Here is an 18,864-nt window from a genome sequence, read left to right on the forward strand (position 1 = left end):
TTGTTTATGTGTTCATGGTTCTGGGGTTAAATGCATTTTCATAATGAATAAAATGCCTAGAAAGTTAATGATTACTATAACTAGTTTAAAAGGAAGGAGAAGAAGGATCCTCCCTTGGAATTCTTTTCAAATGATAAAGAATGAAGTAGCCTATTGTTTGTTTAAATTTACACATTAAGACTGTCTCTACTTGAGCTATATATGGTCAAAATTCCCTGTGACACTTTTTGATCCACAATTTTCACTGGTTTGTAATCATAACACACTAACGCTGCACTTCAATTTTGTCCAAGATGACAATACCAAAAGTATAGTAAGGTAACTTCCTGTGCTCATCTGAACAACTATTTAAGTTTTAAGTAAAGAGATTTCAAAAGAACTTTATACTTTATAGATATATAATTTCCAAAAATAAAGTGACTCACACTCAGATTCAGAACTGGAAGTAAATGTGGAGGTCACTTAGTCCAATACCCTCACCTCGGAGAAGAGGCACAGAAGTAGTAGAGACATAAGTGGAGAGCAGCTAGGTGGCTTAGTGGATAAAGCACAAGCCCTGGATTCAGGAGGACCTGAATTCAAGTCTGGCCTCAGACACTTGACACTAACTGTGTGACCCTGGGCAAGTCACTTAACCCTCACTGGACTGCCAAAAAAAAGAGAGAGAGAGATACATAAGTGGCAGAGCCAGGGCTGAACCAATTGTTCTCTGCCTCCAAATTTGGAAGTTTTTACACCAAACCACTGTCTCTTCAACAAGACAAAATGTATACAAAGTACCATTTTTAGAGTTTAATGTTTAATTATTAATAAAGTAGAAAGCTAAGGGATGAGGGCGACAGGAATGATTATTGTTTGGCTTGTGGCTGCCAGCATTTTTTAAAAGTTTATTTTTGTGATTATATTCTTAATATTTACATTCAGATTGTTGTTGTTTGTTCTTCATTCTAGAAGAGGACCATGACATTGGAGTGATATCATGACTTGCAATGAATTGGATTTAAATGAGGCAGGGCTGTGCAAAGTCACCAAACTCATTCTCTCTTCCAGAACCATTTAGCTCCAGTGGCAAGATAAATACATCAGGACAATTGGAAATGGCCCCTGTTCTACAGAAAGTAGGCATATAACAATGAACAAATAAATGTATTTTAAATATGTTCACAAACATTTTGTAAAACTGGGAGATTATAATGGCATTTCTCAACCAACTATGCTTAACAACTAGAAAGAATACTATCTAAAAGACATGCTATAACACTACTAGTTTATTTTCAAGTTGAGAAGCTTTCTAGGGCAGACATTTATATTTTACTTTCATATTCTATTTATTCAGCAAGCATTCACTACTTAATTTTTGTTTTTTGTTTTTTTAGTGAGGTAATTGGGGTTAAGTGACTTGCCCAGGGTCACACAGCTAGTGAGTGTTAAGTGTCTGAGGCCAGATTTGAACTCAGGTACTCCTGACTCCAGGGCCGGTGCTCTATCCACTGAGCCATCTAGCTGCCCCTACTTAATTTTTAAAAGGCTTTACATTTGTAAAAAGGAATGTACCCAATTTAGTGAAGTCATCCTTATAAAACAATCCTAAATTGTTGATTCAAAAAACATTTATGGGACAGCTAGGTGGCACAGTAGATAAAGCACCAGTCCTGGATTCAGGAGGACCAGAGTTCAAATCTGGCCTCAGACACTTGACACTTACTAGCTGTGTGACCTTGGGCAAATCACTTAACCCTCACTGCCCTACCCCCCCCCCAAAGAAAGAGATTTAAATATACAAAATGCATTATTAGCTTACCAATGGAATATCTGAGTTCATTACAATGGCTGATATGGGGTAACTTTAACATCTCCTTCCATTTCTTACTTCGACCATGTCTCTTGCCACCTCCTCCTAAGGGAAATAGACAAAGAGATGATAAATGAGAACACAAAATATCCAGTATGACTTCAGTGGTGTGTATCCTCAACAACAAGGGGTATTGTTTCTAACAATCCTAGCCATCACATATGTGGCTATTACATGTGTGGTAAGGAAGGTGAAAAAGAATTACAGAATTTAAAAACTGGAAGTACTTCAGTAGTCATGTAGGCCAACCCATAAAAAAAATAGGAATTCCCATTACTGACAGACCTCCCCCCAAAATGGTTACCCCCCAGACACAACTTGAAAACTTTCAATGAGAAGAAACACATTGCCTCTGAAGGTAGCCCACTACATTTTTTAATAACTCTAAATGTTTGGAAGTTTTCCTGACATCAAACCTAAACTTGCATCTTTGTAATTTCTATCCATTGCTCCTGGACAAAACAGAACAAATATAATAAAGTATATCCTCTCGGGCTCTTGACTATAGCCCCTCATTTAAATTTATATTTTAGTAAGGCCAGTGATAAGTTAGAGAGCCTCCAAAAGAAGGCAACCAGAATAATGAAGAATCTTGAGTTCTTGCCACATGAGGATTGGTGGAAGGAGCTGAGATGCTCTGCTTAAAGAAAAGTCTTCCAACAGGAAGTCTTTCCAGTGGAGTAGAACCTCCCAGAACTTGCACACTGTTTCTAAGGGCAAATAAGGAAAGTAAATAAATAGACACTTACTTATCCATGATTTTCAAAATATAAAAGAGATAACTTTTGACCAAGTATAAAATTCTCTATACTCAACATAACTTCAGATCTAAGATTTTATGTGACATAGAGCAATATACACTGTACATAATATTACAGACTCACACATATCACATATAAAGTCTTTTTTTATTCCTATAACTTACAGACTGAAGAATTGATTCGAAACATGTTACACAGGTCTCTTTTATAGAGCTTTTACTATTTTCCTGGCTCCTGCAGCTGCAGCACCAACCTAACCCCACCCTGCTCTTTTCCCTTCATTTTGTCAGTTGTGCAAATAGCTACAGTCCACTATGTTCCAAGTCAGAATTAAATGGTATGAAGGAGATAAACACTAAAAGGGGAACATTGTTTGTTATTTTTTCTATATGCAAAATTATTTTTTTAAAAAAAGAATCAGCAATGAGTGCTATGAATAGCAGTCATCTAGATGACTGATACAAATGAAGGCAAATGTTTTGGAGAACATTTACAAATCTTCTAAATAAATAAATAAAAACATATTGAATTGCTTGAGTTCTTAAGGGGGCGTGGGGAGGGAGGAAGAGAATTTGGAACACAAAGTTTTAAAAATCAATGTGAAAACTTGTTTTTACATGTAACTTGGGTAAAATTCTAAAAAAATAAACAAATAAATGAAAAAAAGACTGAATAAATAAATAAATGGATGAATGAATGAACTAATAAATAAATGCGAATCTTGTGTTCACACTTTTTTGAACGTGTAGGGAAAGCCAAAGTTTATTCAAGTTCTTCATAGCCAATACTACTTGATCTAAAAAATTCTCATTTGGCTCTGCTGTTACTGAACACTATTTAAGCTCAAATTCATGAACGTTAGCCTTTATATGTTCTCAATCTGTGTGTTCAGTTTCTATCCCTGAACACATAATAAGACCACTGGTTCTTCCTACTTATTTAGTCATGATTTCATAATGCAGAGTGAAGAGAGAAAAACCAGAACAATTTACACAATGACAACAATATTACAAAGAAAACTTTATAAAGTAACTCTGATAATCATATTGATTAACCATGATTCCAGTGGAGAGGTTAAAGACTCAAGAGTGTAGAATGTGACATACACATGTAAATATGCACATGTTCATATATTCATGTATATGGGGTTTTAGACTTGACTATGGCCAAGGAGGTTATCTGTCATGTTTGGAGGTACATGTTTATAAAGGTTTTTGTTCTCCCTTCATTTCCAACTGAAGGGAGGGCAGGAAAAAAGATTCTATAAAGCTTGAAAGGCCTTTTAAGTATGAGTCCCACTAATGGACTATATGCCTATAATCCTAATTTAGAAGAAATTCAAGACAAGGTTGACAATGCAGTGATGAAATTTCTAACCCACACAACTCTCCAAGGATAGTTACTATTTAAAGAGGGGTTGCAATCCACATCAGTAAAGGGAATAACTTGTTAAACTGAATTTCAATTCAAAATGAAATATCAAAAATTTCTGCTTCATAGCTGTTTTATGTTATTGATCACATTCGTTTTTATTGATATAGAATATTTGATCACAAGTTTTACAGTTCCTTAAACTTATTTTTAAAATATATTTACATATTTCCATATCAAGTCTGTGATATAATAACTAAGTCACCTAAAAAGGAGTATTTTCGTTCAGCCAGCTCTCAGCTATATGTACCAAACATGTAAATTTTTATTTAAAAAAATATATCACAAGACTGCAAGTATGATTGGCATATCTTGAACACAAGCTTATCTCCTACTTCCTATTTAATAGCATCAATTTTTTAAAAAAATTCTATTTATTTATTTATTTTTGCAGGGCAACGGGGGTTAAGTGACTTGCCCAGGGTCACACAGCTAGTAAGTGTCAAGTGTCTGAGGCTGGATTTGAATGCAGGCACTCCTGAATTCAGGGCCGGTGCTTTATCCACTGCGCCACCTAGCTGCCCCCAATAGCATCAATTTAAATAGAATTTTAAATAGTTTAAAGTAGTATTGAAAGAAATCAAAATCCTTAAAGGAGATTAATTCCTTTACTAGTTTTACCACATTGATACTTAAAATTTTACATGAAAATATAAACACCCAGAGGGGATAAAATACTCCTAGAGAAAACAAAAACATACCAGATGAGGAAATGAAGACAGACCTCAGGTAGAATCCTAATTATAAACTGGAATAGCTATAATAATATGAATAATTTTTAGATATTCCCATTTTATTGTCAGGCTTTACCTTCAATATTCGGCTCTGGACAGCACAGAAGATATCTATATGATGGCAACTAACACTGTAAGGGGACTATTAATCATATCATAGCAGCTCCAGTTAAAGAACTGGGGAAGCTGGAATAGGTATGCTAATTGTCTTTAAGTATCTAAAGGGTTTTCACAAGTAAATGAAATTAAAATTGCTATTTGTTCCTAAGTCAGCTCCCTAGAGCCAATCAGTAGAAGTTGAAGAAAATAAAAATTTGGTATTAATATAAGGAAGAACTTCCTAATTCATTAGAAATGTGCAAAAGGTGCTGCATCGCCTTTAGAAGATGTGAATTTACTATCACTGAAAGTGAAGCAAGATGACTAGCTACCAGCAAAACTGTAGAAGAACTTCATGTTTCATAGACTGGGTAGACTACATGGTCTGTGAGGGTCTTTCCAATTCTAAGATTATTATTCTATGGTTTATAATCTATAGAAGAGTTACTTTCTTCTCATTTTACACTTCCATATTTAAAAAAAAACTATTTAAAGAAAGACTTGATCAGATATTCTAGTTCAATAAACACTAGTTATTAATATCACAAAACAACTGAGCCAGGAATTTTTGATATTTCATTTTGAGTTGAAATTCAATTTAATAAGCATTTATAAATTTCATGGAAAATAAGGTTACATCAGACAAATCAAGAAAGTAGTTCTACTGAGTTTGGTAAATTTAAAATTTCTATGCCTTTCACATCTACAATTCTCAACAACTAGAACTTACTTTCCTATTTATGGCCCTGAGGCATTCAAATTCTTGATTAAATAAAAATGCAATTAACATTTACCATATGTGCTACTTATTATGGTAAAAATTCATAATAATAATATAAAGAAAAATATTTCCATAAAGGCTATTTCCTCTCCTCTTGCCTCCCCCCACCAAATTTCACTCATTTAACCCTAAAATTAAATTATCCTACAACCATGTATTTGAGGCTTTACTGTCTACAAAAGAAGCTAGGCAACACAGTAAAAAGGATACTGCGGGGGGCAGCTCCGTGGCGCAGTGGATAAAACACTGGCCCTGGATTCAGGAGGACCTGAATTCAAATCCAGTCTCAGATACTTGACACGTACTAGCTGTTACCTTAGACAAGTCACTTAACCCTCACTGCCCCGCCCCCAACCTCCCCCCCCCCCCAAAAAAAAGGATACTATATTCCTTTGGACTTGGAGACTCAGGAGGAACTGAATTCAAATCCTACCTCACATACCGTGTGATTTTGTGCAAATCCCTTAACCTTCCAACTTCAGTTTCCTCTTCTATAAAGTGGAGATAATAATAGTGTTTACCTCAAGGTCATGAGGATAAAATAAGATAACAAATGTTAAGCATTTCGTAAACTTTAAGGCACTAGCTATGTTGTGTGTGAGTTATAAAAAGAAAGGAGGGGAAGTGGAGGGATCTACTACCTCTGCTTCTCACTTAAGAGAAAAAAAGGCTAGCATATTGGGAAAAGAGGAGTTAAGGAGCTAGATAGTGGTTCTGGTATCATGGAAAAGAAACTAACACTATAGCAGTTCTGTTTAAATCCTTACTACCAAAATGATCACGAGGAAACTAGGTCAGGCAAGGACATTGATAAAATGTCATCTGAACTTCAAAACTGAACTTCCTTAATTGTACTTCAACTGAGAAATGATATTTCTCTACAGGACCTCAAGCTGCTATGCCTGTTTTGGTTTAGTATCCTGTAATTCATAACTCTGATCTTACATTTCCCGATGGTATATCAAATTATCTAAAGGGATTTCATAATGGTCCAAAGTTTATTTTTTAATTGTGTTGTATTTTAAAATCAATATTTGAAACTTAGCAATTTTAGGAAAATAAAATAATATCAGGAAATTAAAACCAGTGATAAGACGATGCTACAAAACACATGAAGTTACTTTCCACTTATATACATCACTGTAACAATGACTAGGTTTTTCATTAAGAATCCAGATGTTAGAGGAAGAACTTATTTGAGAATACTAAACATTAAAAAGACAAAGAGGAAAGAAAATACCATATAGCTTGTTTCATTTCGGGAGACTCTGCCTTCTTTCTTTCACAATACAAAATATGGAGATGTAGAATTGGAGGTCAGTTTAAAGTTTGAAAAAATTCATAGATATTTTCAAATAGTAAAAACAAAAATTTATTACTGGGCTTGAATTTTTTTCCAATGGGTTATATTCCATATAATTACTCTTTTAAAAAAACAGAGGAAAAAAGGGAAATAACATCAAGTTAATACTTCAGAATGAATTTTCCATAAATAATAAATATCTTCTCAAATATTTCTGAAAAGATTCACAAAGGAAAAGAAAGGATTTGTTGTTCAAATCTTATTTACCTTTTCAACTAAAAGCCAGAGAAAACCTGGGAATTGAAATCATTCACAAATTGGATATAAGCATCACAGAACTTCTGGTATGATCAACACATATGAACTCAAAAATTATTTTTTGTTTTTTACCATACCTAGAAAGTAATAGACATAAATTTGGAAATTGGCCAGACTTAGGTACAAGTTGACAATGTTAACCAAAAGCCACAACTCCACATAACTCAAGAAGAGTTGGGGGGTGGGGGCTTCACAATATAAGAGCCAAGTTAATTTTTTAAATTAATTTTTTATCAATTAAAAAGCATTTAGAAGGGCAGCTAGATGGCGCAGTGGTTAAAGCACCCGCCCTGGATTCAGGAGTGCCTGAGTTCAAATCCGGCCTCAGACACTTGACACTTACTAGCTGTGTGACCCTAGGCAAGTCACTTAACCCCCATTGCCTAAAAAAAAAAAAAAAAAAAAAAAAAAAGAACCAGGTAGAGGCAGCTAGGTGGTTCAGTGGATAGAGCACTGGCCCTGGAGTCAGGAGTACCTGAGTTCAAATCTGGCCTCAGACACTTGACACTTACTAGCTGTGTGACCCTGGGCAAGTCACTTAACCCCCATTGCCTGCAAAAAAAACCAAAACAAAACCACACACACACACAAACTAAAAAGTATTTAGTCCCCTCCCCCAACCTAGAGGAAAAAACAGAACAAAGTCCTTATAAAAAATATGCCTAATCGAACAAAACAAATTCTACACTTGCTATATCCAAAAAAGCATGAAGGGATAGTTTTCCAAGGGTCCACCAACCATATGCATTTTATCAACACTATTGTTATTTCCAAGTAATCTCAAATTGGTATTTTCAGGTTAGAGGGTGATGAGGATGCAAAAATTAGGGCCTAATGATAGATAGGGATAGCACTAGCATGTGTAATCTCATATGCAGTGAAATTTCAGCCCAATTTGAAGTACTAAAGACCATTTCTAAGAATATATGTAATTGGGGCAGCTAGGTGGCGCAGTGGATAGAGCACCGGCCCTGGAATCAGGAGGACCTGAGTTCAAATCCGGCCTCAGACATTTAACACTTACTAGCTGTGTGACTCTGGGCAAGTCACTTAACCCCAATTGCCTCACTAAAAAAAAAAAAGAATAAAGAATATATGTAATTACACTCAATTTATATAGTCTAACACCACATCTAACTCATTTAACTCTCTCAACTACCAGGAGCCAGGTAGGAAACAAAAATGACCTCTAGGTGATTCAAACGGACATCACAAAATCCACACACTGAAATTAATGTAGTTAACTTAAAGGAGAGCCCTTTGGGTCCTCACTCAGGTCATATTTACACATTTCAGAGATGGGTTTAAATATCTCATATTCAAGCCTATAATATGTTAAAAAGAGCAAATTAGAAAAGCAGAACTGATATAGGCAAACATACCAATAAGAAGATATGAATTAAGATGGGAAAGGAAAAGACAGGAAAACTATTAGGAACAAGCAGAACTAAAAAGCACATCTATCTGGTACAATTTGACATAAGAAGAAACGGTGTAACATAACTCCAAAAGCTGTGAAGGAGTTGTTGTAATAATACAGTACATCGACTGATCAAAGGGAATCAAGAAAAGGTTAAATGATGTTCAGTAAGCTCTGTTTAAGGAGGAAGAAAGTAAACGTGTAATATATTTTTGAAGATTTCCATTCAAAAGGCTTTAAAATCCGTGGTTATTTGGAAAACTAGCCTATTCAGAATTACTTATTCTGCTGGGTTTCCTGAAGCTAAGGTGTTGATATATTTAATGATAAACAATGCAACTGAATAAAGTTTGAAATTTCTCTACATTTTCAGATAGATCATTAAGGTTAAACCATGTATTTAAAATGAGTGAAATGTAACCTAACCAATCTAAAAATACTTCAAAGTAATTTCTCTCCAAATCCAAGAACCAATTCTTATATTCTAGGAACACCAACAGACTAATAATTTATAGTTTATAATATATTTTATAAAGATAGAATTATCAGATTTGGTTCATAAAAGATTAATCTACATTCTAAAGAAAAATATGCAATTTAATTAATGACGTACATTCTAGAGGGAAAAAAAATCTAACAATTATCCTAGACTGTCAGCAATACAGCATTTATAATCTCTTTCATTTTGATTAAATTATCATACACAATTTCTACTTTATAATTTTGCAAGACAAGAGCTCTTTCTATAACAATCTGGAACATGTAAAAAAATTTAGTATTAGCTAATATTTACATATTATTACATATCAAATGCAATTAGAATCAAAAGCCAGACTAACTTATGCTGAACAGGTTTTTCCTCAAACTTAATTTTACAAATGATACAAACAGGTTGTAACAGGACCAAACAGCTCAAGACAAGAAAAAAAAATTCTAAAAATATGTAATGATTACCACAAGATACTGTTGCCACACTGGGTGGGGGAGAAAGGAAGGGTGTCACCAAGGAGAAAAGGAAGTGGCAAGCAATAAACAAAAGAATCTACTGTGAAAATTACCTTTCTGAAGGCAAATAAGCTTAAATTAGAAAGAACAAAATTCTTACATTCAATCCTAGGTCTTCTATAAAGACTTTAGTATATAGTATAACCCAGTACGAAAAAAATAAATAATTCAAACCCCATAAATGACTAAATTTTTGTTCCTAATATGTAAAAATATCCAAGTAACATATAAAAACAAACCCCCAAAACATAGTGGTGTAGTACCAAAAAGATTACACATCAGAGAAGCAAAACCAAAAATAACCAGATAACAGGACAGACATCAAGGAATCAAGGGACTATTAAAGTTTAGATTGACCAACTAGATATCAAGACAGAAGTACCTAAGAAGTAAGGGGAGATAAAATTCTATAGCAGTAAAGTCAGTTAGGCATGGCTACTACCTGCCCAGAGCTAGGAGACAGCTAACCCCCAAAATCAGGACCATCATTTCAAAAAATCCCCCTTGACTCTTAGGAATATAACAAGCATCCAAGCTTTCCCCACCCCAAAAAGGAACTTTCCAGTTTTCAAGTGGACACCCCATCTATCCTCTATAAAAGCTTTTGCTTTCCCTCTGTTCTCAGACAGAGGAAGAGAATGTTTCTAAGCTCTCCTCCCTGAGGGGTGAAGTCTTTGACTTCCCATTTGGTCACTTTCCCTATAACCAAAAAAAAAAAAAAAAGAGAGAGATGACTTTAATTCTAATTGTGTGGGAGAGTATAATTCTTTTTTATTGAGGAGTACCTAAGAACAACTACCTCTCACCCATGACAAGCAGCATGCTTGAAAATTGGTAAATTCTTCCACTTATCTAATGTAAAACTTGAAGATAATTAACAGTAACTGGTTTTGGCCTTGCTTCACCTGGTTCATTCTTTTTGTTTTGTTTTGTTTTTTTGTTTTTGGTGAGTCAATTGGGGTTAGGTGACTTGCCAAGGGTCACACAGCTAGTAAGTGTCAAATGTCTGAGGCCAGATTTGAACTCAGGTACTCCTGACTCCAGGGCCAGTGCTCTATCCACTGAACCACCTAGCTGCCTCTACCTGGTTCATTCTTTTTTTTTCTTTTTTTTTTTTTTAGGCAATGGGGGTTAAGTGACTTGCCCAGGGTCACACAGCTAGTAAGTGTCAAGTGTCTGAGGCCGGATTTGAACTCAGGTACTCCTGAATCCAGGGCGGGTGCTTTAACCACTGCGCCATCTAGCTGCCCCCTACCTGGTTCATTCTTAACTGCACTAATACTACTACTAACTATTACAAAGAGAAAAAAATCCCTTTGTCTAAACAGAGTTGGTCGAGAGCTGTATCCCAAACTTTCTAGTTTATATTCATAATTTAGGAGCACCAAATAGATATGTGAACACAAAAGCTTCAGTGCCTGCCGGTGAGGAAATTGCTTTGCAATTTGATGACTCACTACAGAAAGAAGGCACTCTCACCACTTATTAACTCTAATTCAAACCAGAACACCACAATGGAATTTAAATAATCAAGGTCTATAACAAACTCTTCGGACTGATTCTAGATCTTCTGCTATTCTTCCTTTAGTGGCTCTAACTTCAACATTTATCTGACATCATAGAAAGTAAGAGATGAAGCTGTGGAGGTGAGAAATCAACCAAGCCTTTCAGGTCCTACTTATACTTATACTACCTATTATGTGTCAACCATGGTGCTATGCATTAAGAATACAAAGAAAGGCAAAAATCAGCCCCTCCCCCACCCCCAGTTCTCTAGGAGCTTGGGAGATAAAATGTAAATAACTATGTACAAACAGGATAAATAGGAAATAATCAACAGAGGGAAGACCCCAGAATTGAGAGATTGGGAAAGGCTTCTTATAGAAGGTGGGATTTTAGCTAGCACGTGAAGGAACCCAGGGAAGCCAAAAAGCAGAGGTCAGGAGTCAGAGGGAGAGCATTCCATATATGGGGTTAAGCCAGTGAAAATGACCAGAGTTGAGTGATGGAGTGTCTTGTTTGAGAAACAGCAAAAAGGCCAGTATTAGTGGATGGAAGAGAACATTTAGGAGTGTAAGGTTGTAAGAAGATTAGAAAGATAGAAGTGGGGGGAAGATCAGGTTATAAAGAGCTTTGAATGCCAGAGGATCTTTTATTGGATCCAGGAGGATATAAGGAGCCACTGGCGTTTATTGAGGGTGACATGGCCAGACCTGTGCTTTGTGAGGATCAATCTGTCAGCTTATGAGCTGAAATAGGCAGACTTGTGGCATGCAGACCCACCAGAAGGCTACTGAAATAGTAGTATAGATATGAAGTCATGAGGGGTCTGCACCAGGGTGGTGACAATATCAGAAAGCAAAGGAGGCATATGTAAGAGATGTTACAAAGATGAAATTGAGAGGCCTTGGCAACAGATTGGATACGATGAGAGAATGAGGGGTCCGGGATGGCACCTGGTTTAAAAGCCCGGATACTGGGATGGTGGTGATATCATTGACAGCGATAAGGAAGTTTGGAAGTAGGGAGGATTTGGAGGAAAAGATGAGGTGAGTTTTGGACATGTTGAGTTGAAGTGGTATAAGGGCATCCAATTTGAGACATCAATTACATAGCTGGAGATGTAGGACAGTAGGGCAGCAGAAAGGTTAGGGCAGGATATGTAGATTTGGGAATTCATCAGTCATAAAGATAATTGAATCCATGGAAGCCAATGATGGCCTGACCAACTGGAAGCATAAAGAAGAAAGGGAGCAGGACATGGCCCCATGGGACACTCAAAATTAGACTGGATCCATCAAAGAGACTGTGGAGTCATCAAATAGTTAGAAGAACCAGGAGAGAGTAGTATCAGAAAAACCTGGAGGAAAGAAAGTATTAACAAGAGGGTGAACAACTCTGTCAAAGGCTGCAGAGAGGTCGATGAATGAGGATAAAGAAAAGGTCATTAGATTCAATAATTATGAGATCTTGTGAGAGGGAAGCAAATGGAGGCCTTCTCAAAGAGGTCAGCCACAAAAGGTAAGAGAGCTAGGACTTTAAAGTCTGCCAAAAATTTGGAACTGTGCCCAAATGGCATGCTATCGCACCAAAAAGAAGAAAGTGACCAACTCTCAAAGAAATTATAGGACAGGAACATATGAGAAACAAATAGAAACACTGTCTTCTGGGAAGTATCATTTATCATTAAGTGTAAAATAACCCTACAATACAGTAAGAAAGATTACAATGATGCCAATAAAAAGAATAATCAAGTGCAATCTTGTCCTGATATGTTCCTGAGACTTGACCTGGGTTTGAAGAAGGTAAAGGAGAGGAACTGGCAGATAAGTGAGAAGGCATTTCACACAGAAGGAATGGAACATCAAAAGGTAAGAATATGGGAATAAACACGCTGACTAACCTTGCATGGTCCAAGACTAACCAAGAAGTGTAGGACAAAGAAAGTATTTAATAGATATATTCACTGCACAAGAGCAGTACTTGGATCCCAGCTGCCCCTTTTGATGCTTTTATATGCAATCTGTATCTATTCACAAGATTCATAATTTCCATGTTATAATATTATACAGTGCTAGACTCAGCAGCATCTATTTCAACACAATAAAAGTGGTTCAAAGGTTTCCTCTAATCAAAGTGGACAAAATAAATAAATAGAGCACTGGCCCTGGAGTCAGGAGGACCTGAGTTCAAATCTGACCTCAGACACTTGACAACTTACTAGCTGTGTGACTCTGGGCAATTTCCTCATCAAAAATAAATAAATAGATAAATAAATGAATTAATGAATAACTAAGTAAATAAATAATCAGAGTGGACCCAGGAAAGAAGCCACCCTAGACCCATTTGTCAGAACCTTTAAGATTTCTCTGGTGATTCATAGGAAAATCAAACAAGTTCAACTGTGAATTCTGTATACCCTACTTACTCCAGGCCTACAGACACACTTCAGTTTTCCCCAAAGTTAAATCCCATTACAGGAATAAGAATAGAGTTTTCCCTTTCCATTCTTATCATTCTAGAAATTACCATAAGCTCAAGGTAATCTCAGTGTTATAAGAACACAGATGACAGGAGGCTAATTGAAAGGGGAAGTCAAAGAGCAAATAGTCAAACAGATGGTAAAGACAAAGAAAAGAAAGGCAAATTGAAAAAAATATGCAAATGAACTTGATGTCAAAAGTTTTCCATTTATAAATATTACACTACGGGGGTATTATTTAATGGAGCAATTTAATTTGCATTGTATTTTATAATACTTATAAAGAATATAATACTATTTCTGGGGCGGCTAGGTGGCGCAGTGGATAGAGCACTGGCCCTGGAGTCAGGAGTACCTGAGTTCAAATCCGGCCTCAGACACTTAACACTTACTAGCTGTGTGACCCTGGGCAAGTCACTTAACCCCAATTGCCTTACTAAAAAAAATTAAAAAAAAAAAAAGATTTTGGGGGCAGCTAGATGGCGCAGTGGATAGAACACCAGCCCTGAATTCAGGAGGTCCTGAGTTCAAATCCAGCCTCAGACACTTACTAGCTGTGTGACCCTGGGCAAGTCACTTAACCCCCATTGCCCCATCCAAAAAAAAAAAAAAGATAAAAAAAAAAAAAGAATATAATACTATTTCCAAGGTGCCTCTCTGGACACTATACATATGTTCCTTACACAATTACACTGTACATATATACACCCAAACACTTCATGTATTTTTGACCAAGAACAGACTAAGCATAGGAGTTTTTTTTGTTGTTTTTTTTTTAATGAATGAACAAAATCTGGAGTCTGCCACCACCATTAGAGCCCTCCTCCTTTTCTTCTTCCTCAAATGATTCCTGGTACCAAAATTCTTGTTCCCATACTTTTTAGCATGATATTTTCAATATTTCCAGACACTTTCAGCAAGGATGAAAAAGGCATCAGGGTCACCTTGTATGCACTTATATGTGTGTTGTCATCAACAGAACATAAGTTCCTTGAAGGCAAGAGCTGTTCCATTTTGTCATTGTACTACCCAGTACTGGTCCAGCACAGTGCCAGACATGTAAAAAGACAATAAGCATTTGTTGCTTGATTGAAAGTCCCCATTCTGGTTTTGTACAAGGGAAGCAGCCCCAGCTTTGACTAGAAATAGCTGAAAGAGTGGCATTATCACTCCTATTTACTTATGATCTTAACTATGTTGGAGAACAATTACCATAAAGAATTCTCTTTCCTTAGTGCTGAAAACGACTGCATCATCAGCACCACAGGTTCATTGTCTACTAGAGGGAATTAACAGTTAAGGAGTCAGTGCCCACCCAGACTTCAGTCCAAGGCAGAGAGAGAATATTTTATCCAGTAGTGCTGGAAGGATGCTCAGATCACCCCTAATTGCAGCTCACCAGTCAAATTTCTCTCTACCCCTTCCAGAAAGTCTTCCTGGATACAGATCTTTCCTTTCCCACTTAGCCCTAACCAAAGTACTTCCTCTGTAACTCTCTAATGAACTGATTGTGCAATATTACATATTATAGTTATTTCTGTTTGTATCTTGTTCCATTAATAGACCATAAGCTCTACAGGGGCAAGGCCTGTGTCGTATCTAAATTGTCTATTTCCTCTATTCACCTGTCATGATGAGCTGCACATAGTAGGTACTTAATAAATGTTCAGTGAATGACTCATTGTAGAAATGGGGAAACTAAGGCCAAAAGAGGCTGACTTGACCAAAGAATAAGTGGTGTCCGGAATGGTGGTGTATGCCTGTGTTCTCTGCTGTTGAAGAGGCTCCAAGAGTTGAGGAATTCTGAGCTGCTGTAGGGCTACAAGTGATTGGGTACATTAAGTCCAAAATCAATATGCTGAGCCCCTGGGAGAGGAGAGCCACCAGGCTACTTAGGGAGGCAAGAACTACCCTAGGTCATAAAAAAAAAAAAAAGAGCAGGTTGAAACTTCCATACTAATCAGTACTGGGATTAGTTCATGAATGGCCATTGTACTTCCATCTTGGTTGAGGCAGAGTCTTCCCCCATTGGGTCTTCCCCTACCCTCCTAAAAAGAGCCAGCAGCATATAATAAGTAACAAATTAGCAAATTCTGAGAAAACTGGTATGAAATTGATGAAAAGTAAACTTGGCAGAACCAAGACAACAATTTATAAAATGATTACAATACTATAAACAAAAACAACTTTGAAAGACTTAAGAATGCTGACCAATGCAATAAACAATAACAACTCCATAAGACCAATACATCTTGACAGAGAGGTGTCAGAATCAGATAGACACTTTCAGACATGGTCAATGTGTGAATCTGTTTTCTTGATCTCTAAGTATTTGTAAGAAAAGGGGACAGACCCAATTGAGAAATGGTCAAAGGATATGAACAGGCAGTTTTCTGATGAAGAAACCAAAGCTATCTATTCCCTTATGAAAAAATGCTCTAAATCTCTAATGATTAGAGAGATGCAAATTAAAACAACCCTGAGGTACCACCTGACACCTATCAGATTGGCTAAAATGACAAAAAAGGAAAATAAGAAATGTTGGAGAAGCTGTGGGAAAATTGGAACACTAATGCATTGTTGGTGGAGCTGTGAACTGATCCAACCATTCTGGAGAGCAATTTGGAATTATGCCCAAAGGGCTATAAAGATGTGCATACCCTTTGACCCAGCAATACCACTTTTGGGTCTTTTTCCCAAAGAAATCATGGAAAGGGACCCACATGTACAAAAATATTTATAGCTGCTCTTTACATGGTGGCAAGGAATTGGAAGTTGAAGGGATGCCCATCAATTGGGGAATGGCTGGACAAATTGTGGTATATGAATACAATGGAATACTATTGTGCTGTAAGAAATGATGAGCAGGAGGAGTTCAGAGCAACCTGGAGGGTCTTGAGTGGGCTGATGATGAGTGAGATGAGCAGAACCAGAAGAACGTGATGGACTATATTCTTCTCACCAATGCAGAAGAGTTCCAGGGGACTCATGATAGAAGAGGATCTCCAAATCCAAGAGAAAAAAAAGAACTGTGGAGTATAGATGCTGAATGAACCATACTATTTCTTTTGTTTTTGGTGCTGTTGTTTTTTCTATTTTGAGGTTTTTCATCATTGCTCTGATTTTTCTCTTATAACATGACTAATGCAGAAATAGGATTAATGTTATTATGTGTGTGTATATATATATATATATATATATATATATATATATATATATATATATATATATATATATATATATATATATTGTAACGATTGGAATAACGCCACCTGCTGGATACTTACTGTAGAAGAGTTCTGCCCATGAAGGGAAGGTCTTTGAGGGCAAGACCAGGAGTCAGGAAGTGACGCGGACTAGTGGGAGGAGGAAGGAAGAGACTGGCGCTCAGTCTCGCTCTCTTTCCTCTGGACTCTGGCGGAGAAGGGAGCTAGAAATGTGCTCTCCCTTTAATAGATAGGAATCTAGGCCTTTTTCTCTCTCTTTACCAAATTCTTATTCTCCTTAATAAATGCTTAAAAGTCTAACTCTTGCTAAAGCTTATAATTTATTGGCGACCACTCATTAGATATTTTAGACAGTTTAGCTAGAATTTTAACCCTTAACAGATGGCTGACCACGAAGAGGAAAGCTAACCCTCAGTCTTCTTCTGATCTGCTGGTTGGGTAAGAAATTTCCCCTCCCTCTCCCTTTAACTGCTAAGTACTGGTGTACTGGCTGTGTTCTCCCTAATTATCCTATTTTTGATTTTGGTCTGTTTAACCAGACAAATGGGAGATAAGATCATGTTAATGCTTTGTTTTTGTGGATTTTCTATTTTTCTTTTTATTTTTGTTAAAAGAGCCAGCAACTTACTCACACAAGGAAATATCTCTCCCTCTCCCAACCATGCTTTTTCAGAGAAACCTGAAGAGATTCCCGCAGCTTTTCCCAGTTCTAACACTAATTGTTGCTCTAATTTTGCATGCCTGGAGGCAATGACCCACCCTCTAGAAGCTTTTAATCCCCTAGCACCTGGAGGCAAAGTGGGGGAAGAGGAATCCAGGCCTGAGTTCAAAATCAAGTCTGATTCAAATTGCTCTGGTCCCTCCCCTCCTCTCCAGACCCCACCCTCTACTCCTCCTATGGCCAAGCCCATTGCTTCCCCTGCCTGGGAAGTCCAGAGATCTGATGCGCATGCTCAACTTTTTCTACCTGCATTTGCAGCTTCAGGCTCAGCCCTTCCCCGGCCTGGCTGTGCTTTTGAGACAATCTTAGAAAACTCTTTAAATTCCAGATATGCTCGTTTTGTTCATAATTTTGCTAACCTGCTTTTGTCTTTAATTAGTAATCTTATAAAGCATTTGTATGGTGAAAAGCCCGACAGACAATATAGAGGGGTTAAAGAAGAAAAACTTAAGCTGAATAAGAATGACAATCAACATAGTTCAAGACTCTGCTTCTTTTGCCATGGAAGGGTATATATTTTACAGAAATGTAGAAGTAAGCAGCAAGGTATTGATATGAGTATTGGGGATTTTAGATACCGGAATCAAAAGTGTTCTGAATTCACTCAGAGTAATAGTATCAGTTCAGAGGTTACATAGGATTTCTATGCTATTATATATACATTTTGAAATTAATGGTATGGGTTTATTTTCATAGAGATTTTCATGCTTTTGAGATTGTGTTTTATACTTAGTTTTTAAAACAAGGAGAATATTTGTAAAAGCTTTTTATAGTCATGTGATCAAGTTTATATTTTATAATACTCTTATTAATATTAAGTTCATATTCATTTAGATTTCCCTAGTTTGAATTTCATTGTCTTTTATTGTTCCACGTGTATCTTCTTCTATTCATTCATCTATCTAATTTTGAAACATGGTTTTGATTTCATAATACAATGTTAATTCTAGGAGTATTGTGCTCCCATATTCTGAGTTATTTGTTTTTGTTATTTTTTCTCAACTGATTATTTGATCAAACTCTTTAAAGCATTTCCCTAGCAAATTGTTTGCCATGGCAAGTGTAAATTGATTCTAGAAGTATTATTTTTGATAAGCATATTCCAAAAAAAAAAAAAAAAGAGGGGAACATTTGTAAAAGTTTTCTTTTTAAAAAAAAAAAGTTTTCTTTGAGATTCTGTTGTGCTTTAACTTGTATTTAAATATGTTCTGATTTTTCACAAAAGTAATT

The 18,864-nt window shown here is 36.4% G+C and overlaps 1 protein-coding gene across 1 annotated transcript in view; it reads right to left on the reverse strand.

The window, feature by feature from the left end:
* Positions 1 to 18,864, reverse strand: part of GRK4 (G protein-coupled receptor kinase 4) — a 136,138-nt gene that overhangs the window by 104,082 nt on the left and 13,192 nt on the right. Inside the window, exon 2 of the mRNA XM_043972583.1 lies at positions 1,802 to 1,897. Within this exon, the coding sequence (XP_043828518.1) occupies positions 1,802 to 1,897 (96 nt within the window). The remainder of the gene's footprint in view (positions 1 to 1,801; positions 1,898 to 18,864) is intronic.

The sequence above is a fragment of the Dromiciops gliroides genome, chromosome 6, assembly GCF_019393635.1.
Source record: "Dromiciops gliroides isolate mDroGli1 chromosome 6, mDroGli1.pri, whole genome shotgun sequence".
NCBI lineage: Eukaryota > Metazoa > Chordata > Mammalia > Microbiotheria > Microbiotheriidae > Dromiciops > Dromiciops gliroides.